General features: G+C 42.5%; 1 protein-coding gene across 1 annotated transcript in view; it reads right to left on the reverse strand.

The window, feature by feature from the left end:
* PKD2L2 (polycystin 2 like 2, transient receptor potential cation channel) overlaps nt 1–24809 on the reverse strand; it is an 806718-nt gene that overhangs the window by 612145 nt on the left and 169764 nt on the right. Inside the window, exon 3 of the mRNA XM_044069839.1 lies at nt 5866–6084. Within this exon, the coding sequence (XP_043925774.1) occupies nt 5866–6084 (219 nt within the window). The remainder of the gene's footprint in view (nt 1–5865; nt 6085–24809) is intronic.

The following is a 24809-nucleotide window of genomic DNA, read 5'->3' on the forward strand; positions in this document are numbered from 1 at the left end:
AGCACTGCTAACCTCCTGTTACAGTTTCTTACACTCAGTTAGCTTCTACTTTGCTTACTCTATGTAGGCAATGCTTATCCCTGCGCAATCGCACTTAGACACGCTTACTACTGCTTATTTATGGTTAAACCTACTTACTAGTGCCTTATTCATTATGACACTGACACTTCACATGTGCATTTCATGCAGTACTCCAGTTCACATTTAAATGTTATTATGCAGGTTATATGGCAAAAAGATGTAAAAATATGTTCATATACAGATTTCACATGGAAAATGATATGTGCTGCATTGGGACTCGAACTGGGAATCCCTGTTCATTAGGCGGATGCTCTAACCACTACACTGTTGCTGTGCTGCTTCATTTACATATATATTCCTTGTTATCCTCTTCAGCCTTTTCAGCTGCTTTAACCGTAGCAAAGAATGGGCAAACCCATGCACCTATGGTTAGTTGTACGCGGGGTTTTAAAAAAAAATAAATACAAAGGTTTCTTCATTTTATTTCAATGTACTGTTGCTGTTGAACACATGGGGACTGTTGGTGGGGATATGCGGACACCTATGAGCAGTCTCGCTCATTTATTTACACTTTCTTCTGTTCTACTTTGCAGGGACATGTTTATTCTGAGAGCTCTGCTCTCAGACACGCCCCCTGCACTCGTCCATGCTCAGTGTAGGATTTGGAGCTCAGGCAGCGCGCCTTCATTAATATGCATGGCGCGCTGCCATTCTCCTCTTAAACTGCCGCTTACGTGCAGGACTAGTTTAGTCCTGCACGGCAGATTAGTAAATCCGGGGGACTGTCTCAGGCACCATTTTACATAACAGTGCTGCAATTTTTGACGGCACCAGTTCTTAGATGTGATCATAGTAAGCCTTCCTCAATGCACACAGAAGTCCTCAAGCCTCCTCTAGATTTCAGAAAAAGTACTGCAGAGCTCACTGTATCAGAAGTTATACACTGCAGTGTACAAACACAGACAGACCCACCTCGATATCCCACACACAAACGCAGAGAGACCCCCCCCTCCATATCCTACACATGTGAAATACTTGGGTCTATATTACATTATCGCACGCTTACAAAAGTGAATGATAATTAATCAACCCCATATAAGTGAAAGCTTCCAATGTCGAAAGCTCAGAACGGCGATTTTTAACTTTAAAACATTACATAAAGTGGGGGAGTTTGCACCCCATACCCCCACTACTTAAATATACCAACTCCGAGATCCCACTACAGTGCCGTAAATGGAAAAGCAACAGAAGCGGCCAAGCAAATTCTTTCCCAGGGAAAAATTTGCTTAAAAGCCGCTTTGCTATTTTGCCTTTTCGTTCTTTTACGTTTATCAAGACACATTCTACAAAATGCGCCTGCGATCACGTAATGGGAACCCAAATACGCAGGATTTGGCACAGCACATAATTCTTTTATTATTTATTTGTAGTTAACTACACCTATTTAATGACTCATCATTTTATATTTAGACTGATCTTTCATAACTATACCAAATAGTTAATTAGACATTATCTACAGACTAGTCTGGAACTCCTCTCAAACAGGCATAAGTCTTATCATTTGAGAAACAGTGTTTTCGGCAGCAATAACACTTTACCCCAGTGGATGATTTGCTTCTAAATAATCCCCACTGTCTCGGTTGTTACTGTTTACTTAGTTTGTCTTTTATTGTCAAAATATGTAATATGATTTTACTGTGACAGAAAGTAAAGAAAACTGTAGTATCCATTAACTGCTACAGTGAGTCACCATCCCTCCAGCACTGTTAAGTAAATGAAATAGGGATATGTTTACGTTTCTAGAACTACCTTCAGATCCATGGTTTTAGTTAAGGTTAAAGCTAGACGTAAATGGTATAAAGGCTCCAGATTCTAGACATTTCACCTTAACTTCTGGCTGTGCTGTTTCACATAATCACATTGTGGCTTTATCCCATGCATACTTCCTCTTGGGAACCAGCAGAAGTAGATTCCCTTTACTATTTGCTTAAACCACTACAGATGGAGAGTCTAAGGCCTACATTTCATGTGATGAATTATACCAGTTAAAGCTTGTTTTGCTTGTCTGCCTTTCAGCTGTGCTGCTATATTCCAGGTTTGTCATTGTTTTTAATCTACCCCTGTGGAAGGTACAAGATTTGAGCTCCTGCTGTCTTTCAGTGGGATACAGGGTGTTCAGGAAGTTGGAAACTAGAAAATATTGCTAAGAAGTGTTCGTGTTATTCAGGGAGGAAAGATACTTTGCATTTCCTGATGTCAGAAGTTATATTACTCCGAATTTTGAGGACTGGCTGATATAGTAAGTAGTTCTGCAAGCCAGTAAGGTATGGAAGCAGTACTACAGTTCGCAGAACTGCATGGTTCAATGGTTGCAACAGTCATATATATCTTTTGGACTACTCTTAGTACTGTGATAGGTGTTTTTTCTATTTCATATTTTAGATGGCCAAGGGAGACTATATTCAGTCCTTGCCTCATCCCATTTACAAGAAGTTGGGAGAAATGGAAGGTAGATAGCTGACCCTTGCTGAGGAAGAAATGGCCCTGACAATCCCTTATCATTCTTCTTCCTCAGGTCTGTTCCTGCTTTTTGCAAGAAGATGCTACATTCCCAGTGCCATAATGTCTGCTCTTCAAATTTTCCCTTAAAACTAGCCAGTTTTTTAGTTTTAACACTCAAATCTGTTTCTTCGAGCTCAGCACTAGTTCAGAACTCGTTGTAAGCACTAAACAAGCTACCAATTACTACATCCCTCAACTTCCCTCACTTGTCTAGAGGAAAACAGGTTTTAGTACTTAATAAATAAGCACCTATCCAGGCATGTCTAAGGGTCAACTCCCAGTGTTTTCTCCTGTCTACCTGATGAATCTGGGCATCTTGGGGCAATGCAGCAATTGCCTCATGTACACAGACAACCCTCTCCTCCTACCACCCAACAATACAACCTATGAGAGATGCACTTATATAGCTAAACTGGAAGCAAAGCTCTCTTCACCCAAGACTGGACTAGACAGTCAAGAGGAGAGGGTAAACACTTGCACCACACCACACTCATCACATAGTCCCTCAAAACCTACACCACCAAAACACACACATAGAAACACAAAACACACACCTACATTTGCAGAGCCTCTCAATAAAAATCTGCCCAAGCAACAGGGACCTCCAAAGCATAAATGCAAGCAACCTCCATCCCCCAACACAACCCAAATGTCGGATAGCCCACAAACTCAGTGTGCCACTCAACCACAGCCCATAAGGCATAACAACTTACCCAACACTCTAGTCATAGGCGACTCTATAGTCAGGCACACTGATGTTCCACTCACCAGGCTAAACAAGGAAAAAGTTACTGTCAGCTGCCTGTCGGGTGCCAGGATCCACCACATAATGTATGCACTCAGGTCACTCCACAATGAGTACAAATATGACTCTGTCATTGTCCATGTTGGTGTGAATGACCTGAGATGTACCTCACTGGACTACATGAAAAGAGACATGAAGGAGCTGTCCAATCTTGTAGCCCGGTCAGGTATGACCCTAGCCCTGAGTAGCATCCTGCCATCAACCAGAATGATACCACAGTACAAGGACAAAATGATTGACTTCAACAATTGGCTAAACTACTGGTGTCATTCTAAGGGGATTCAGTATCTGTCTGCCTGGGATGACATGATCGACAGACCACGATGCTTTGCCAGAGATGGCCTGCACCTGTCGCCCTTGGGATTTTGGATACTGGCTAAGGCTCTTGTCATCCCTATAGTGCCTTTTTTAGGCAAGGTTCAAATGACAAACACCACCGTAATAGGTACAAGCAAGCAAAATATGTGGGTAATGCTACTCAATGCTAGAAGTCTAAACCTCAAAATGCACTCACTAGAGGCACTCCTTAAAATGGAGAACATCGACATCTGTGCAGTGACAGAGACCTGGTTCAAGGCTCCAGAGAACACCCCTGCATTACCAGGCTATAATTCATACCACACCTTTCGGCCACCTAACCTGGACCGAAACACTAAAGGCAGAGGCATGTCCATATTCATTAAGGATATCCACACCTCCAGGCTAGTTGCTCAGCATAATGCATCCGAGATGACTGCAAACTAGGAGCCATAACTGAAACTCCTAACAATGTGGACATCCTACAAAAGGGCCTCACTGAGACAGATGGTTTCAAAGCCATGGCCTCAAGCTCAATGCCAAAAAGTGCATTGTCATCCCTTTTGGTAAAAACTCTGTACCCATGAACTACCAGCAGTAGTCTACTTAACAGTGAAAGTGTGATAAGAGACCTTGGGACACAGGTGGACAGTAGTCTCTCCTTTGATAATCACATCACCACAGTAGTCAGGAGATCCTTCTACATGGCATACCTCATCACAAAAGGTTTCTCATCCAGGAAAAAAAGCGGTCATTGTTTCCCTCTACTCATCACTCATTAGACCCATTATAGACTACAACGTCCCTTTTGGTATGTACCTCACAAGACATCTACAACAACTAGAAAGGCCGCAGAAATACCTCACAAAGAGGATTACCGGCCTCAAACAGATGCCCTATGCAGACCGTCTCAAAAAACTCCAGCTTTACACCTTCGCATATCGCCTTCTCAGGGGCGATCTCTGCCTAACATACAAAGCTCTGTCAAACCCAGAGCTGATGGACATGCTCCACTTAAAGAAATCCCAACCCCTCCAAGCTGCACGCTCTAGGGACCTAAACCTTGTCACCACAATAAACAGAACATGCTGGAGGGGTAGATTCCTGTCCCAGGGACTTCTCATACTCTGCAAATAACTACCTATTTATATCAAATAAAGCTCCTCATTAGCACTATTCAAGAAAAATCTTGATGATTGGATGGGAGATACGAAATTTATCCCCGGGATCACTTTTGTGGCTCTGTTCAACAGGGGTACAGGAAAATAATTTTCTTGGGTGGCGAAAGCCAGGGTACCTTTTTGGCTAGGCTTATATAGATACCTAGTACCTGCCTATGAACTTATGAACATTTTATTTTTCTCATTTCACACAAACTTTCGAGATATCTCCTTTTACTTGGTTAATGCTGGTGATATTCTCCAAAAGAAAGGAGAACTAGATAACCTTCTTCACTGTCCATCCTAAAAGCATCCTCTTTTCACAGAAAGTTGAAGGAGCACACCATACACAGTTTGGATTCAACAGTTTTCATCAAATATAGTGTAAAGCTTTTGGGGTACTTTTGTCTAAATTGGTAACTATCTTCCAGCTATCCTTCCAATGCGAGTGCATGTCATCACTTAAAAATGTGTTATTAAAGTCTGGAAGCAGGTCACTCTCCCAGGAGAAGTAAACTTATAGTAGCATTTTTGTTCCATCTCTTTTTTATAAGACTATCTGTTTCTCAGATCAGGATGGCATCCCCAGGAGGGCTCTTCTGAGGAGAAGGCTGGGTGATTATGTGGATCAGACTAATATCAGAATGTCTACCTCTGCTCTATAACCTGAATCATTATACCATTAAAATGATTATATATTTGATGCTGTTTTTTTTTTTCATTTGGAAGAAAGTTCTGAGTATATTATTATTATTTCTATATGTTTGTGTTTTATCTTAGGATTATCTACATATATCTGATTGAGACTTCTTTTCTTTTTCATGTTTGATGTTTTTCCATTTCCTCCTGTCTATGTTTTTCCTTAATAAATTGAAATAAAAGAAAGAGTAAAGAAATCTACAAAATATTATGAAAAGAGAAATATGCTTCACCTCCCAAAATGTTGCTGCTTAAATTAAAAAAATGTGGTAACGTGAACTGTAATTTTTGATGCATGGCACAGAAAATGTTACTACTTACCTGACTATACAAAACAAGTTGACATTGGCATTGTATACAGAAAATTCTATAAACACTGCTCTTGTTCCAACATCAAGCCAGCTATTATGTTTGAGATCAGCAAGCAGCTTTGCACTTCCAGGTTTTGTTCTTGTCAAATTCACAACATACCCACCACTTCCATAATATCCAAGTTCTCCCCAGTACCAGTCATACAGTTTAGGCTGTTGATATTTCCATCTGCAGGAATTAAAAAAAAGAAGTTAGCTACTCACCGTAACATTCCATCTATGTTGTCCATTTTCATTCTTCTTCAACAACTGGGTTCATATCCGACCCTCGGATCTGACTTGGATGCCTTTTACAGTTCGTAGATACTGGAAACTCTCAAGCTTCTCCATTATCCATAATGCTCTAGTCCCCTACCACACCTCAGATCTTGTTTGCTGGACTTATAACTTCACAGAAAAATAGAAACAATTATAAAATGAGAAAATAATACCTGGAGCTCAAAGGCAGGAATACTGGTTCCCTTATTATCTTCTTGTTCTTCCAGAAGTCAGAAACCAAAAGGAAGGGGGTTGGAGAGAGGGGAGCTGAGGAAGAATGAAAATGGATAACACAGACAGAACGTTACAGTGAGTATATAACATCTTTATCCGATGTTGTAAATTTTCATTCATTCCTCAACAAGTGAGAGAGAGTCCCCAGCTACCTGAATCCCAGGAGGAATCTAAGGAAGGATATTCCTGAGCACTGTTGACCCGAAGGCTGCTTCCCCTTGAGACCAGCTCCAAGTTGCAATGTCTAATAAAGGTATAATGATTAGCCCAAGTTGCAGCTGCACAAATATCATCCATGGAAGACCCGGATAAAAATACTGATGAAGCTGCCATGGACCTAGTTGAATGATCTCTTAAAGGTTTTGACAAGGACAAACCTAACTTATTGTAGACAAAGGAAATGCAATCTATTAAGCATTTGGCTAAAGTTACTTTGGTAACAGGTTTACCCCATTTTGATTCTCCAAAAGAAACAAATAATTGATCTGCTCTTCTCAAATTTTTTGTTCTATCTAAATATAAACATAACTGTCTGTGAACATCCAATAACATGCTTTCTCCTTTATTTGTAAAATTTGGAAAGAAAACTGGAAGATTAATAAATTGATTGATGTTGGATTCTGACATCACCTTTGGAAGGAAGGATGGGCTGGTTCGTAACGCTACTTTGTTCTTATGGAAAATCAAATAAGAAGGCTTAGAAGATAGGGCTTTAAGTTCATAGGTTTTTCAAGCAGAGGTTACAGTTACTAAAAAGATTGTTTTCCAGGTTAAAAATTTTAGTTCACACTTTGCTGATGGTTCAAATGGAGACCGAGTCAAAGATTGTGATACCAAATTCAAATCCCAAGGTGAAGTTGGATCTTTATAAGGGTGACTATGAAGAAAATTTCCCCTTATACAGGATCTTACCATCCTGTTCACACCTGAATAGTGTGCCTTTAACTTTGAGGCCAAACAAAGAACTTCTGTCAAAGACAGCATTGATGAAGGAGGACTATGCAGGCTCTGCAAAACCACACAGGTGCATCCAAGCATGTCTCCTAATGGAAATGCTTGAACCCACCACCGCTGAAGTACCTTCAGCTGCATGTGAAATGAGCCTCTTGGAAGAATTTGAAATGGAATGCAAGGTAGCCAACTGTGGGACAATAGATGTCTCTGCCTCAGAAGTGATGATCCCAGAGAGATTTGGATAGTTCTTTAATCAAATCACTCTGAAGTCTGGTGAAGTGTGCCAAATAATTCAGTAACCTGAGTGCAAAATTTCCTGAAGCATATACACACTTCCCAAATCTGTCCAATGCCCTGGACTCCCTGTTAGGGGGATGGACAGATAAACCCCTCTTCTATGAGTTCCTTCTTTGTGGCCACCACTATGAACATGGCATCTACTGGTACTCCTTTGCTCCAGAATTCTCTTCCTTTCAGTGTTGTCCTGTCTGGTCTCTTGGAGATTGTCTCAACAGTGTTGGGTTCCTTCCACTCCCACGTAGAGATCAAGTCAATGAGCTCATTGGTGGACGGAGTCATCCAAAAGATAGATGGGCCTGACCCAAAGGCTTCCAGGAATAATGATTCTTCTTTGGAAAGGTTATCAGTAGCAAACCACCCCTTCGCTTGAGGATCTCCAGGATGTCTCAAAAGGAGATGTCATCATGTGGTGATCTTGAGGACCCTTCCCCCTCATCAAAATCGTATATTCTGTGACCGATTCTTGAAAAGAGTCTAAGTGCCTCCTCTTGCACTTTCTCTTCCTAGGGACTTCTTCAGAGGGATGTTACGGATAAGTAACAGAAGATATGAGTATACCCTGCTGGGTAACCTGGAGACTTTGGGCTGGCTGTCCCTGTGGAGTACAGTGTTGAGGCTCAAGGCACAAAGACATATCAGATTAGGAAGACAGATCCGAGGGGGAGGGGATCTCCACTACCTCAAAGGCAGAATGCCGTGGGGAGAAGGAGGTCGATGATGTTGAGAAGACATACTTCTGGACTGTTGGCAACCTCTGGCCTAAAGGCAGACCACCTGAGGAAGGGGCTGGAGTCGAGCTGTCCAAAGCCAATGCTCCAAGGGGCAGAGATGGCTCAGACAACTTCAGAGTTGACTCCAACACCCTGGACCTGGCAGCAACGCTATGGCTCCGAGAGTCACCCGGCTCCAACATGCTTGGAGTCGATCCACTCAGAGAAGGTATCAGAACAGAAGATACAAAACTCTTTGGATCCAATATGGATGGTTCTGGATGTCTCAGATCCAGGGGCTCTGAAGCCAAAGGCTGGATCACAGAAGGAGCCAAAACAGGCCCTGTAGTACAGGTGAAGGTCTCCAGAGCTGATAGGGTAGGAGCTGGGAGAACTCTCATCTGAATTTGTACCAACAGAAATTTCCTCATCATTCTATCCACATCTGCTTCTGTCATACTCATGGAAGAAGAAGAAGAAGCCACTGAAGGGATCCTAGAATGATGACATCTCTCTAGGAAGGGTGATGATAGATGGGGAGGAACAGGCTCTAGAGATGATACATACCAGATCCCAGGGAGCTTCTTTGGCTCCGAGTGTATCCTGTTATCAGAGGCTATCAGATCCAAGGATTTAGTCTGCGGATCCAACGAATTGGATCTGACAGCTTAGACACCTTAAGAGTAGATTCAAGAGTCAGGTTAGAGCTAATAGTGGAAGATCCAGATGGGTCCAATGTACGCTTTCTGGACCCCTTCTTATCTAATTTTTTTGAGGTTTGAGCTCCAGAAAAAGTATCCAAAAAGCAGTAGGCAATAAACCTTTTAGAATTAGTTTATCCTTACGGCCCACTAAGGCCCGTGGATTAAAGGCCTTACAAATGTCGCATGACCCTTTCAAGTGAGCTGGGCCTAACCAATGCACACAGGAATTGTGTGTATCAGATAGAGGAATTTTATGCCCACAATCTTTACATTTTTTAAAATACTAAGGTTTATCAGCCTTATTGAAGTAGAAAAATTAACTACAGTAATAATAAAGATAAATGAGATTTTTTAAAATGAAGAATGAAAGAAAGTTAAAAAGGGATTACTAACAACAGTAATCAAAGAAATTACCACAAGTGTAATAAGAAAGAAAAAATCTACCAACAATGGTAAGCAAAGAATACACAAATAAGTGTAGAAAGGATAGGCGAGGCATATATAATATGGTTTACATTAAAAATGTGGAAATGCAGTTCGAAGAAAATGGGTTGGCCGAATGTGTGTTCTACCAATGCTTGTAATGTTGAACTAAAAATATATGAATTCATATTAGCAAAAGTGAGTACACATTCACTAACATGAAGTTGACATTTTGAACTGAGATCATAGTATAGTGCGGCTCGGGAAATTTACCCTTTTCCTCACTGAAGTGTGATCTCGGAGTTGGTGTATATAATATGCAAGGGGTGCAGGAAGGCTTCAAAAACATTAACAGTAACACAGACTTTCAACACTGGAACTTCCAGTGTTCGAATGTCAATTGCCATGGTTACCATTTCTAGTATTGTGGTATTACCAAAGTCTGGTAAACAATTCAGTAATTTTGTTAGAAACTGTTTTCAATTTCAACATTTTAATAGTAAACCATACAATACATCTAGAAAAAGATAATAAAATATGAAAATGCTATTTCATTCACAATTTCACACTAAAGTTTGAGAGCTAACAGCGGCCACTTCCATAAGCGAAGGCAGCAAATGAGATCTGAGGTATGGTAAGGGGACTAGAGCTTTATGGGTAAGGGAGGAGCAAGACAGTTTCCAGTATCCACAAGCTGTAAAAAGCATCCAAGTCAGATCCAAGGGTCAGATCCAAACTCACTTGTTGAGGAATGAATGAAAACTGACAACATCAGATGTACATTTTTAATGTGCAAGGAGTGGTATCTGAATTACAATATGTTTACCTCTTTAAGCTTTAATATCATGGACAGTCTCAATACACATAATATTTGCAATAATGAGAACAACACTAAGTCATGTCATGTCACACAATATTGGAAATATTATACAGCCTTTAACTAATCAAACCAAACTTCTTGCATTCATTGGAAAGTACTGCAACCAAAGACCCAACAAAGTAAATGAATAAATGAATTAATTAATTAATTACATAATCAATTCCGTCATTCATTCATTAATACCCATTTTATCCTACTTAAGATCAATGGGTAGCTACAGTCTGTCTTATGAAGCAATTCTGAACATGTTGCCAGTCTACTGCAGAACACATGCACACATTTACACACTGCAAAAACTACAAGCATTTTACAGGTCATTATTTCACCTAATGTCATAATTTTGTGATGTAGGAGAATATGTGAATGGTAACCATATGAAATGCCAGGTCTGGTTCATTTCGCCAAAAGCACATTTTGCTGAAACCTATGTCAGCAAGACCAAATTGCCAAAAGCACAAATCGACGAAAGCTCATTTCGCCGAATTTTATTTCACCGAAAATAGTAGTGGCAGTGTATATGCCCCTTTCCCCATTGTAGTGCAATCCTGGAGTTAGAATAAGAAGTTATGTACCTACCATAACGTTCCATGTTAGTTGTCTTCTTCTCGCCTTCTTTCTTGCTGGTTGGGTTCGGAGCCGATCCTCGTCTCCGACTCGGCCATCTACTAAAGCTCGAGAGCTATTTACTGGCTCGAGGCCTCCCATATCCCACAATGCTTGGCGCTAGATACCCAGATCTCATTTGGCACAGCTAACACCATAGAAAATACAAAGACACCTGTCCAAACTACAAGGTTTTCCTACAGTACTAAGACAGAGGAGGACATAACCAAGATAAGACTCAGCCAGAGGAAGAAGGCCTCAAAAAGGGACTCTTCTCGGTCTGTCCAGGCTAGGGGGGTGGAGGGTGGGACGCAAGAAAGAAGGCGAGAAGAAGACAACTAACATGGAACGTTATGGTAGGTACATAACTTCTTAATGTTAAGTTGTCTCTCTCGCCTTCATTCTTGCTGGTTGGGACAGGGTCCCTAGCACCTTAGTCCTGGGTGGCTGATCGGAACAGACTCTTGAGCACAGTGGAACCAAAATCAGCTCTACTCCTAGAGGCCATATCCAACTTATAATGTGAAATGAAAGTATGAGGAGTGGCCCATGTGGCTGCAGCACAAATAGATTCCATTGGTAGTCTTGTTTGAAAAGCTACCGAAGTAGCTAACGCTCTGGTGGAATGACCTTTAGGTTTAGTAGGGAGTTCTTTATGTCTCAGCTGATAAATCAAAGTAATAGTAGAGGACAACCACCTGGATAAGGTTACTTTAGAAACTGGCAGGCCCTGTTTGCCCTCAGCATAGGACAGGAAGAGTTGGTCTGATTTCCTTGTTTGCTTGGTCCTATCCAAATAAAAACGTAATTGCCTATGAACGTCCAATTGGTGTAACTTTTGTTCAGCTTTGTTCGAATAGTTAGGAAAAAGGACAGGTAGATCAATAGCCTGATTCAGGTTTGTTTCGGAAGGTATCTTGGGCAGAAACGAAGGATTAGTCCTGAGTGAAACTCTATCCTTATGAAACACAAGGTAAGGAGGACGAATACAGAGGGCTTGAAGTTCCAAAACTCTCCTAGCTGAGGTGATGGCTACTAAAAAGAGAGTCTTCCAGGAGAGCAATTTTAAGGAACAGGAAGCCACAGGTTCAAAAGGGGGGAGAATCAAGGAAGCTAATATCAAGTTTAAGTCCAACGGAGGTGGGGGATCTCTGACCGGGGGCCTAAGCAAAACAGTCCCTTTAAGAAAGGCCTTGCAAAGTTTGTGGGACATGATGCTGGTTTCTGACAGGCCAGCGTGGAAATTTGCGATAGCAGCTAATTGGACCCCAATGGTGGCAGACGAGGAACCAACTTGAAAGAGTTCTGCTAAAAAATCTAGAACATGATGGACAGGGGCTGTAAAGGGGTCTATATTCCTAGCCTCTGCCCAGAAAGAGAAACATTTCCACTTACTAGCATAAGTCTTCCTGGTGGTAGATTTGTGCGAAGAAAGGATGATTTCACGCACCGGCTGAGAAATATGTGGGAAGCCTGGCTAAGGTTGGAAGTGGAGCAACCAAGCTGTGAGGTTGAGAGACTGAAGGGATTGGTGCAGCCCACCCGACTGATGGACCAAGAGGTCTGGCACTGGGTCCAGATTCCAAGGCTGCTCCAGCAGATGACGATGTAGGAATGGGAACCAAATTTGTCGAGGCCAGTAAGAGGCAATGAGGATCATCCTGGATCCCAATGCGGTCAACTTTTGAATTAGTTTGGGAATTAGGGGAAAATGTGGGAATGCATACAGAAGTCCCCAGGGCCAATCATGAACTAGAGCATCTCTGGGGGAGTGCCCGGGAAGGGGAAGAGAGTGAAGAAATCATCGCACTTGCTGTTGAGAGGAGTTGCGAAAAGGTCGCAGCAAGGTTGACCCCATCTGCGGAAAATTTTGTCCGCTACTGACTGATTGAGAGACCACTCATGAGGCATGAAAATAGCTCTGCTTAGCCTGTCCGCTATGACGTTGGACTTCCCAGGGATGTGCGTTGCTATCAGAAACCATTGAGAGGAGATCACCCACTGCCAGAGTCTGAGTGCTTCTCGACATAAGGGATAGGACTTGGTTCTGCCCTGCTTGTTGAGATACCACACTACAGACATATTGTCTGTTTGAATTGCAATAGTCCCGGTGGGTAGAGAGTCCTGAAGAGCTTGCAACGCTAAAAGCACCGCTCTCATCTCCAAGACATTTATGTGCAGGTGGTACTCTAGAGGTTGCCAAGTGCCCTGGCCAGTCCTGCCCTGAAAGTGCCCCCCCCCATCCGATCAGGGAGGCATCCGTGGTCACCGTGTCAACAGGAGTACTAGAGGGGAGACCATCCACCACGCCAGGTGGTCTTTGCATGATTGAGTGATTATTATCTTGTGAGACATCGAAAGTTGTTGAAAAGACCAGTGAGTAAAAAGCATCCACTGAAGAATCCGCATGTGAAAACGAGCCAGGGGAACTAGTATGATTGCTGCTGCCATGAAATCCAACGTTTTTAGTACAAATCTGGCCTGAATCCTTTTGCACTGTAGTAAGACCTGCATATGTCGGCGAATGTCTGACACTCTGTCTACAGGAAGTTTTGCAGACAGATCTTTTGTATTTAATCTTGCGCCTATAAAGGTTATAGACTGACAAGGTGACAATGCAGACGTTTTGAAGTTTATTGAGATACCTAGCTTGGAGCAAGTTTGGATGGTATAATCCCTGGCTCGCAGTAGCTGATGCCTGGTGGAAGCAGTAAGGAGCCAGTCGTCTAGATATGGAAACACCTGGAATCCTCGGCGTCTCAGGTGAGCCATAACCACTGCCATGCATTTGGTGAACACCCTGGGGGCTGTGATGAGACCAAAGGGCAGGGCTCTGAATTGATAGTGACTGGCTCCCAGCCGGAAGCGGAGAAACCTTCTGGAGCGCCTATCCATTTTGATATGGTAGTATGCATCCTGAAGGTCTATGGAGCACATCCAATTGTCCTGACCCAAAAAGGGTAGAATGGACTGAAGCGTGACCATCCGGAACTTCGTTCTTTGAACAGATTTGTTTAACCTGCTGAGATCCAAAATGGGTCTCCAGTCCCCATCTTTTTTGGTACCAAAAAGAACTTGGAGTAAATTCCGGATCCTTGCTGATCTGCTGGGACTGGCTGGATGGCCCGTTTTTCTAGCAGTTTTGAAATTTCTGGCACTGCTTTTTCCCTTAGACTGGGTGGAACATCTGGAAGGAACTTGGTTGTTTGTACAGGGGTGTGGACAAAGTGGATTTTGTAACCCTCGGATATGACAGACCGTACTCATTTGTCTTGTATGAGGAGTTGCCAGGCTTCTGGGTACAGTGACAATCTTCCCCCGACTGCCTCTGAAGGTGGACAGTCGGGCAGCCCCTCAGGGCTGCTGAAAAGGTTTGTCAGAGAAAGACTCTCTGCTACCCTGATTTTGCGGACCCTCTCTGCCCCTCGGGCGGCGTCTATTATTGTTCCCTCCCCTGCCCCTGGAGGGAAACTCGCCACGTGTGTCAGGCACGAGTCCCTGGGGTTTCCAAAACCATATTTTCCCACTCTTCTGACCTTTAGGGTATGGTCTAGAGGGAGTAGAAAAATGGACTCCCACGGCAGAGAGAGTCTTGCCTTCCTGCTCACACCTGGTAAGGGTATCCTTCACCTGTGGTCCAAACAGAGCCGAACCATTGAAGGGGGTATTGGTGAAGGATGCCTTAAAGGGGTCAGCAAAGTTACATAACCGCATCCAGGCATGTCTTCTCAAAGCCATGCCTGTACCTGCAGCCCTACTCGCCCCATCGGCTGCATAAGAAATGAGCCGCATGGAGGAGTTGACGATTGAGTTAAGGGTTGCCAGCTGGGAGTTAATCTTATCTTGAGCCCCCGCAGCTGATGGATCCTGAAGGGTATCACCCAGTTCCTTGAGAAGATCCCTTTGAAGGCGGGTGAAGTGGCACAGATAATTCAGCGACCGCATGGAAAAAGTCGCTGAGGAAAACATCCGCTTCCCGTACCTGTCCATTGTCCTAGACTCTTTATTAGGTGGATGGACAGGCATTGAAGGGTCAGCCAACTCCTTCTTCGTGGCTGCTGCAACCACCATGGCATCAATGGGGACACCTTTTGTCAAAAATTTTTTGTTGGGTGGGGCTGTAATGAACTTAGTGGGCCGGTGGGGAGTTGGTTCCACTGTGTCCGGGGCTGACCACGCCCTTCGAGCCACTACTTCCACCAGCGGGTCGAAGGGTGGAGACACCCAGGAGGTAGAAGGGCGAGAACCAAACACATCCAGGTATACCGACTCGTCCTCAGAAGGGTTAAGAGTAGTCCAGTTCCCCCTCTGCTTAAGGATCTCTAGGATGTCTGAAAAAGAGACATCCTCAGAGGGGGATCTTGGGGACCCTTCCGAATCCTCCAAGTCGGTATCAGACGTGACTGACTCGGGGGAGTCGACATGTTTCCTCTTACATTTTCTCTTCTGAGGGGGCTCCTCTGAATGATCAGGGGAGGCCTCGGAAGAGGAAGATATGCCCCATTGGGCATATCTTCCTCGGAAGAGGAAGATATGCCCAATGAGGTGACCTGGAGCATCTGTTCTCCACGCTTGGGGTCAGGAGGGTGGGCAGAGACCGATGCAGGCACCATGGGGGGAGGAGCCGACGGGGCCGATCGAGGAGCCGACTCAGGAGTCAGCACGCTCCTCATGACCTCGAAGGCACCCCTATCAGGCAGAGCAGAAGGTCCCCGCTCCAAAGAGACGTGAACCCATCCCGGCACTGAGAGGGATGGCTCCGAGGCCGATGTCGGAGCTGAGCTCACCTGCACCGAAGCCTCAAGAGGGAGAATGGGGTCGGACAAGGGTCCGATGCCCCTCGCCCCCTCGGAGCCGATAAGGGAGTCCCGGTGCCCAAATCCCTCCAAGGAAGGAACCAATGAAGAGATCAGAGCCGACAAAGGGGCCGAAAGGTGTGGTATCGGCTCCGACATTTCCAAGGTTCGAGCCCCAACCAGCTCCGGCTCCAAACACAAAGGAGGAGCCGGAGGAGGAACTGCTGAAGACACAGGGACAGCCACAGTCTGTTGAGAAGGGCTGGTTAACATTTTGGCCAGGGCCTGCGATTTAAGGAGTCTACTGACCACCCTCTCCAAGTCATGATCGGATAGCCTGGAGGACCGAGGGTAGTGGGACCTATGGCTTCGTTTAGACTGAAGCAATAGTGACCTCGGAGCCGAACTAACCGATTCTAGGGAAGGGGACCTAAAACGTTTTCGGCCCAAAGACGGTTCCGACACTAAAGCTGGAGCCGATTGAGGTCCAGAGATGTCAGTTCCAGCTGGAACCGAAGTGGAGGCAGATGCTCCACCCGGCGACGGCTCCGAAATGGGAGCCAACGGCTTGGCGGGCTTTAAGGATTTCCCAGACTGAGGCTTTGCCGGGGATCCCTCTGGCTTAAGTAAGCCTCTCAAAATAAGCTTGTCCTACGCTCCTGCAGGACTCTCGGGCTGAAGGCGTGACAGACCGAGCAGGAGACCTGCAGGTGTAGGGAACCCAAGCAATAAACACAAGAAGTGTGACAGTCCGTCAGAGACATCTACTGACAGCACGAGTCACACTTCTTGAAACCTGAAACTTTGGTATCCTTGGACATACTGGCAAGGGGATACCCAAGAGAGAATAATAAACTAGTGCTTAAACAAGGCACACAGGAACAGTCACACACCCGCACTAGTTAAACTAACAATAATAACCACAAAAACTATCACACCACACTTAATAACAACAAAAACTATGCACTGGTAAATATATATATATAGAAATATTACAAGGCTAAACACTACTCCTATTAGGTACATAAAAAGGGGGGTTAGCCACTAAAGAGAAGAAACGGGGGGGGGGAGGGTAGAAACTCTGTAACAAAAAACGAGTTTCCTGAGTGGGACAAACTAGGGGATACACAGTCTAATTATACTAAAAGGGAAAGACTATCTATATATATAAGAAAAATACAAAGGTAAATTTTAAGCTAATAAGACCAAAAAAGATTAATACGACCTGAGCCAGTAAAAACGCAACCTCGTAGCTGAAGCAGCAAACGAGATCTGGGTATCTAGCGCCAAGCATTGTGGGATATGGGGAGGCCTCGAGCCAGTAAATAGCTCTCAAGCTTTAGTAGATGGCCGAGTCGGAGCCGAACCCAACCAGCAAGAATGAAGGCGAGAGAGACAACTTAATATTGTATAGTTGGGGGGGGCGTAGCCCCTCCACCTAGCTTAAATTATACTATGCAGTTTCTATTAAGAGGGTTAGTAAGTACTTTTTAATCAAACTAGGTGGAGGGCTACACCCCCCACACCCCCTGAACTACATATTCTAACTCCAGGATTGCACTACAGTGGGGAAAAGGGCATATACAGTGCCACTACTATTTTCGGTGAAATGAAATTCGGTGAAATGCGTTTTCGGAGATTTATGCTTTTGCCAATTTGGTCTTGGTGGAATGAAATTCGGCACAATGTGCTTTTGACGAAATGTACCAGATCCGAAATGTCAGGACCCACTTTAGCAAGTACCATAGTGCTGAAACTGAATGGCCGAAAAAAATGGTCTTACATATACTAAGTCCAAGATGGCCATTTCTCAGAATATTCCTTTTCGCTAAGGTATGATTTCAGAGATAGCATATATAAGTTTGAGGGTGTGAGGGGATTGCCTTTTGCAAAAATTAATTTTAAAGAACAAGTGCGGTGTCTGATATTCGCTCTTCTCCTGCATTTTCTGTTTTTTTCCCCCCACATGTCGCCACTTGGCATTACAAGTGCCAACATTTCAATAGAGTGCCTGTTGGAATACATGAAAAACCCACACGGACACAGGGAATACATGCAAACTCTATAAAGAAAGTATACCAGCTAAGAGTCAAACCAGAAAAGCAAGAGATGTGAGACAGCAAGGTAAACCACTGCACTGGCAAAATAAAGTACAGCTGTATGACAATTCACTACAACAGAAGTATGAATATTAGGATCACTGCTGTAGAATTCATATTTTCTAAATGGATGTCTTTCAGAAATGGAAGCCAGTTCCCAAGGACATTATTTAACACTCAGACATTCTCTAGCATGCAAGACTGCACTCTCACATCATGGTCATTACAGGACAACCCAGCTATCATTTATCTAACGATAAAAAGTTTCTTAGTTCATCAAAATCGGAAGATTTATTTATTTATTTTTGGTTTGCTCATGCATTTATTTTTATTTGACTGACTGAGTTCACTTTGTTAGTAATGTAGGTCCATGTGGACAGGGCACACACATGGTAGAGCTGTAGCAGAAAAGTTCCAAGTAAACACAGAAAGAAACTGGGTAAAAGCCTTCCATTAGCCACAGTCACTATGGACTGTGGTGAGGGGCATTTGGAAGGTAGAACAGTCCATCAAAATCCTGGAGATGGGGTATGATCTCAATCTAAAAGGCCAACACTTCAGTAGCAAAATATAGCAACAAGCAAGGGAGAACCAGATCATATGCTCTCTGTCAAGAGGCCACGACAGTGTCACAATGAGTGATGTATTCACAGCACTTTCTAACAGTAACTCATACTCCAAAGTATACCAGCATTCTAGCAGACACGCATAGCCATTTTATCAAGAGTAGTCCCTCAACTCATCAAAAGCACAAGTCTTTTGCAACAGGGACTATCCTTGCTGCAACCTCCTTGTGATCCTAGCCAACACCAAGTGCAATAGCCACTCTCTCTTCATAATAGCAGACACAGAAGTTCTGGCCCTGCAAGACTCTGGAAGCATGATTACCCTTGTCAATTGTTCCCTAGTATGGAACCATTAGATTAGTAAAAGCCAAAATGTGCAGGTAATATGCACTGATGGTGACGGACAAAATATCCCCTTATGGCTGCAGCTAACTCTGTCAAATGCATCTTTAGTGATAAAGTTAAGTGATGTGTGCATTTTATCAATCACAGCTGTGTTTGATTACCAGAAATGTCAATCAGTCATCAAATTTTCCTGTGCTATGTAAGGAGTACAAAACTTATATACATAGGTTAATCTTGTGATACTTGTTAGGTGTCCTTTTTAAACTGCCATAACAGCCAGCAGCCATACCCCCCACCCTCTGCTTGTTTTTCTTTCACTTCATCTCCGCTTTCCCTAGTCTTCCCAGCCTTTCCAGTACTTCTAACCCCCTCTAGACACTTCCTTCTAAATCACTTTTCTTCCCTCAGCCCTGCTTTATCTATTCCTTTCATAGCCTGGATCTCTTCCTACTAGCCTCTTGACTTTCTTCAACACTCTCCCACTCCATCTTCCAGATCCTCCAAACTTACCTGCTGAATTTGTCATATTTCACTGATTGCCTTCCTTGACAGTCCTCTCTTTTTGTCTCTACCCACTCCATTCGCCCTGCGGGCTCACTCCGCTCCCCTACCCTGCCCCCAATTCCCACCCGCCCCCAGTACTCCTACATTTATTCCTCCTGAGGCCACACCCTCCAATCTCTACACCTATCACACATAACACATAATTAACACTAGCTACCTCCTTTTTCTCACCACACCCATTCACAACTAACTCTCATCCTTCCTTTTCCTAACAACAAAGCTAATACTATATCTCCTCTAGGCTTTTAACACCTACCTCCCACTTATCTCAACCTCTACACCCTCTAAAATGACTACACCAACTACCCCCCACAAAATATATTTAATTATTTGGGTCTTTTTAATACCTCCTCTAACTATCACCTATCTCTATACCTCCTATGAACATTCACTCCACTATACTCTTCCCTTCCCATCAAAACACACCTCAACACCAACAACACCTTTCTCTCACAACCTCCTAAACCTCATTTTCAAACCCAACTACGTACTAGCCAAATATCACAGACTACAACACATTAAATACACTAACCTAAAAACTAGAAGACTATTTGACTTCTATTGTAAACTGCAACAGCCTAACCTTTTAACACTCCCCCACTCACTATTAGATGGAGACATTCACCCCAACCCTGGTCCAATCTATTCCCCTAGTAATGCAAACAACAAACAAAACATAACTAAAATCCAAACACCTAACAAACCTACCAACTCACTCTTAATAGCACATCTAAACATACGTAGTATTTGCAATAAAACTGCACAGGTACAAGCCCTATTACAATCTCAACCATTTGATATCCTATGTTTATCAGAAACATGGCTAAAACCCACCATTAAAGATAATGAAATTACCCCACCTGGCTACAATATCTTCAGACATGACCGTACTTCCAAAAAGGGAGGTGGTGTGGCAATCCTCTATAAAACAGAGTTGCAAGTTAGCACCTTACATCCTAACTTACCTATAGACTCTTCTGCAGAAATAATAATCTGTAAACTTCAGGTAAACACAAGTAAAACCATACATATTATCTGTGTTTATCTTCCCCCAGGAAATAACAGTAATATACTAGAGCATATCCTCAGCTGGCTTTCTATTAATCTCCCACAAGAAACCATGGTCCTCGGTGACTTTAATATAGATTGGAATTCCTGCACTAATACTAATCCCTCTACCCACATTAACCTGTATGGCTTCTCACAACTTATAAACTCCCCTACCAGAACTAATAGACTCAATAACAAAGAAAGTACCTTGGATTGGATACTTACTAATAATCCTCAGCAATCCTACACAACAGGAACCCTTCCAGATGATACAAGTGACCACTCACTTACATATATTATCAGACATAAAACCAACATAATATTCCCTAACACTCTCAGAACAATACACTCTAAAAAGGAATTTAACCCAGAACTTTTCCAAACAGAACTAAAACAATGTAATTGGATACCATTAAAATATCTCCCTCTAAATGAAGCAGTGGAATACTTTAACTCCACATTCTTAGCCACCCTGGATCACCATGCTCCAATTCGCTCTATTAGAATTAAAGCTAAACCAGCCCCTTGGCTCACTAACAATACTAAACAAAAAATCCAACTTAGAAACAAATCCTGGGCAAAATGGCGTACAACTAAGAATACAACTGACCGCCAAACCTTTAGAGAACATAGAAACAATACAAAAAAAGCCATTCTTTTAGACAAAAAGAATTATTACCTTCAGCTACAACAAACCTCTCTCAAAGAACCCAAAAAATTTTGGACTTCTATTAATAATCTTCTTTACCCAGGCCAACTAATAACACCTAACCCACTAGGCTCTAACCCTGAGAATCCCACACAAACAGCAAATGCCTTTAACTCTTTCTTCACTGATACCATCCAAACTCTAGCTAGCCACCTATCTCCTAACACATCAAATCTGTCCACTTCCTCTACAAATCCACCTCCTCCATTTCACCTCCAACCAGTATCTACCTCCTACATTTCCTCTCTTCTACATAAGTTAAAACCTACCACCCCTCAGCTGACAAACTCCCAGCAGAATTCTTGCAAAAAGGAGCTAAAGCCATTGCCTACCCTATTTCTATTCTGATAAATAGAACAATAAGTGAAGGAACTGTCCCTTCAATATGGAAAATTTCACACATCATCCCACTACACAAAGGTGGGAGCTCCAATGACTTTTCTAACTTTCGCCCCATAGCTTTACTTTCCCCTATCGAAAAAATTATGGAAAAATGCATCCATAAACAACTACTCAACCACCTTCTCCAGAACAACCTACTCGCTAACTGTCAACATGGCTTCAGACCTTTCCATAGTACCACCACTGCACTGCTATCATTCACAAACAGCATCAACAATAATCATAACAATAATTGTCTTTCATCTGCAGTCTTCATTGACCTATCCAAAGCTTTTGACATAGTTAACCACCAACTACTACTCCATACACTGAATACTCTCTCACTTGATCCTCTTGCCTTGAACTGGTTTACATCTTACCTTGATAATCGTCACCAGGCTGTACTCTGGAAAAATAAACTATCCGATCACCTTCCTATCTCTCTTGGGGTCCCCCAAGGATCTATATTAGGCCCACTCTTATTTTCCATCTTCATTAATGACCTGCAAACAGCCATTCCTTATTCCACCTGCATTCAATATGCAGATGATTCTACCATAATCTGCTCAGCCTCTTCTCAAATTAAACTACAGTCTCTTACCCAAAAAGCATTCAACACTATTGAACTATGGTTTTCTCAACGCTGCCTCCTTCTGAATCCCAAAAAAACTAAGCTGCTACTCTTCTCACCAACCCAAAAGTCCACATCTTTACCTTTCAGTCTCACTTCTAGCAGTGGTACTCTTATCTCTCCTGACCCTACCACTAAACTTCTAGGAATAACAATAGACAACAATCTAAACTTTGATACTCACATAAACACTACAATAAAGTCAGTCAACAAAAACTGGGATCCTCTATAGAATTAAACCTTATCTTACACCAGCAGCTAAGACTGCTATAGCCAGAACCCACCTAATATCCACCCTGCTTTACGCCTCTCCGATTTATACTAATCTCTCAAAGAACAACATCAGGAAACTAACTACTTCCTATAATAATATTGCTAGATTTGCTACAGGCTCTCCTTACAGAACCCATCACTGTCTAAATCTTAAACAATTAAACTGGCTTGAATTTCTTAATCGGCTTCAATATCACCAGCTTATAATAGCCCATAAGACTCTATATCTTCCTAACAATATCCCTGGACTCTCTAGCCTCATTACACCTTATAAAAACCTCACATCTCTACGCTCCTCTAACAAACTACTGATCAATACTACTAAACCCAACAACACAGCAGGTGAGTCGCTGTTCTCTAACTCTGTAGGAAAACTTTGGAATAAACTTCCCTCTGAAATCACATCTCAAACTTCTCTCACTTTTCAAAAGGAATTTGAAACTCTACCTTAACAATCACTGGCTATGTACCTGTACTAACTCTGACTAAATCTTCTCATATTCACTTATCCCACCTCATCCCTTATTAGCTCCTTTTTATGTATCCATAAACTTCATTATTGCATTTATCTTACTAGTATATATCTACATCATACCTCAGTCTCTTACAAAATGACCATCTTAATTCTACTCTGTACCTTACAAAATGACCATGATAACACCAATTTGTACTATTGAATAAAAAAAAAAAAAACTTTTTTTTGTAATACTGCTATCTCTATTATCTGTATAACTCCTGTTTTTAACTTTTTAAAGAAACTCTGTATTATTCTTGGAGCTTTTCTCCTCGGGCCTCTACTGAAAATGGACATGTCTCCAGCTAGACTAGCCCGGTCAACAAATGTAAAATAAAATAAAATAAATAAATAAATAATATATATATATATAGATATAGATATATATGTTTTTTTTGTTTTTTGGAAATACCAAACGTTTTGGCATTAGAAACAGGAGTGTGTGTGCATGCTTGTGGATAAGGGGATAGATACAGTGTTGCACTCATGTGCTTATGTGAAGTGTTTGTGTCACTTTGTCTCGGGTCTATATTAGAACATCGAAGTTTCAAAACTTAGAATGTTCTAATATCGAACCCTATTCAGCAAAAGCTGAAAACATCAAACATACAGAACAGCAAATTTTTTCCTAGGGAAAAAAATCTGCTGTTCCAAAACACATACACACAACACAAGCACACCAAACAAACAGCAATCCACACACATACACCTAAAATCTTACAACTAACCCTACACTAAACTACACACACACCACTAACTATCCACTTACATTAACCCAAACCCTAACCCTAAGGTCCATAACTATCGCACACTCACCTCACCCGCGCCCTAACCCTAACTCACCTACCCCGCCCTAACCCTCATGTCCACACAATCGCACACTTGCCTGACCCACCCCCTAACCTTAACTCACCTAACCACCCTAACCGTCACATCCACACAATCGCACACATACCTAACCCACGCCCTAACCCTCATGTCCACACAATCGCACACATACCTAACCTGCACTCTAACCCTAACTACCCTAACCCGCAGTCAAACGCACACTTACCTGAACCTGACCTATAACTTTCCACCACAGCGCTGAAAATACTGACGCAACAGAAACAGACAACTAAATTCTTTCCCTAGGAAAAAATTCAGTTTTCTGTTGCTTCGATATTTTCAGCTTTCGCTGAATAGGGTTCGATATTAGAACATTCGAAGTTTTGAAACTTCGATGTTCTAATATAGACACCTTTGTCTTGTGTAGTAGTACTGTTAAAGAAAGTTTTTTTCATAAGGTAATGTGTAGGGTTAAAGTTAGGAACAGGGATAGAGTTACGGTTAACACACATGAGTAAAGATGAATGGGGGCTTCCTTACTCTTGTCTGCTACTGTTAACCCTGCTGCTGTCCCTAACCCCAACCTTAAACATTACAAAATAAAACTTTCTCTAACAGTAATTCTGTTCAGATAAGAGATGTCTGAAAGTACTTTTAGGTTTTGTTTGTTTATTTATTTATCCTTTGTTGACCTAGTTAGTCCCACTAGATTATTATGTTCTTTTCAAAGGAGAGCTGAGATGGGATTTATATTACTAAGAGAAATTTGGCCATGGCATAAGGAAACTTCCCCTACTCTTGGGAGTTGGCAGATGATGCCAGAAGGCTCCTCCTACAGCAGCAAATAAGAAGCCTAAAGGAAGCAGCAACATGAAGGAAGACAAAAAAGATATGGATAGTTTGGAGGTGGAAAGTGAGAATTTGGGAAAAGATCTGGTGAATATGGAGGTTCAGAATGCAAATAAAGGTTCTTGTTTGGTGGATGTTACAAATGAACAGTGTTTAGCTATCTCCATGGAGAAAAAATAAGGGAGTCTGTTGAAGTGATTCAGATAACAAAACTGGCGTCAAT

Source organism: Protopterus annectens, chromosome 4.part0 (genome assembly GCF_019279795.1).
Source record: "Protopterus annectens isolate FY-2018-M chromosome 4.part0, PAN1.0, whole genome shotgun sequence".
Classification (NCBI taxonomy): domain Eukaryota; kingdom Metazoa; phylum Chordata; order Ceratodontiformes; family Protopteridae; genus Protopterus; species Protopterus annectens.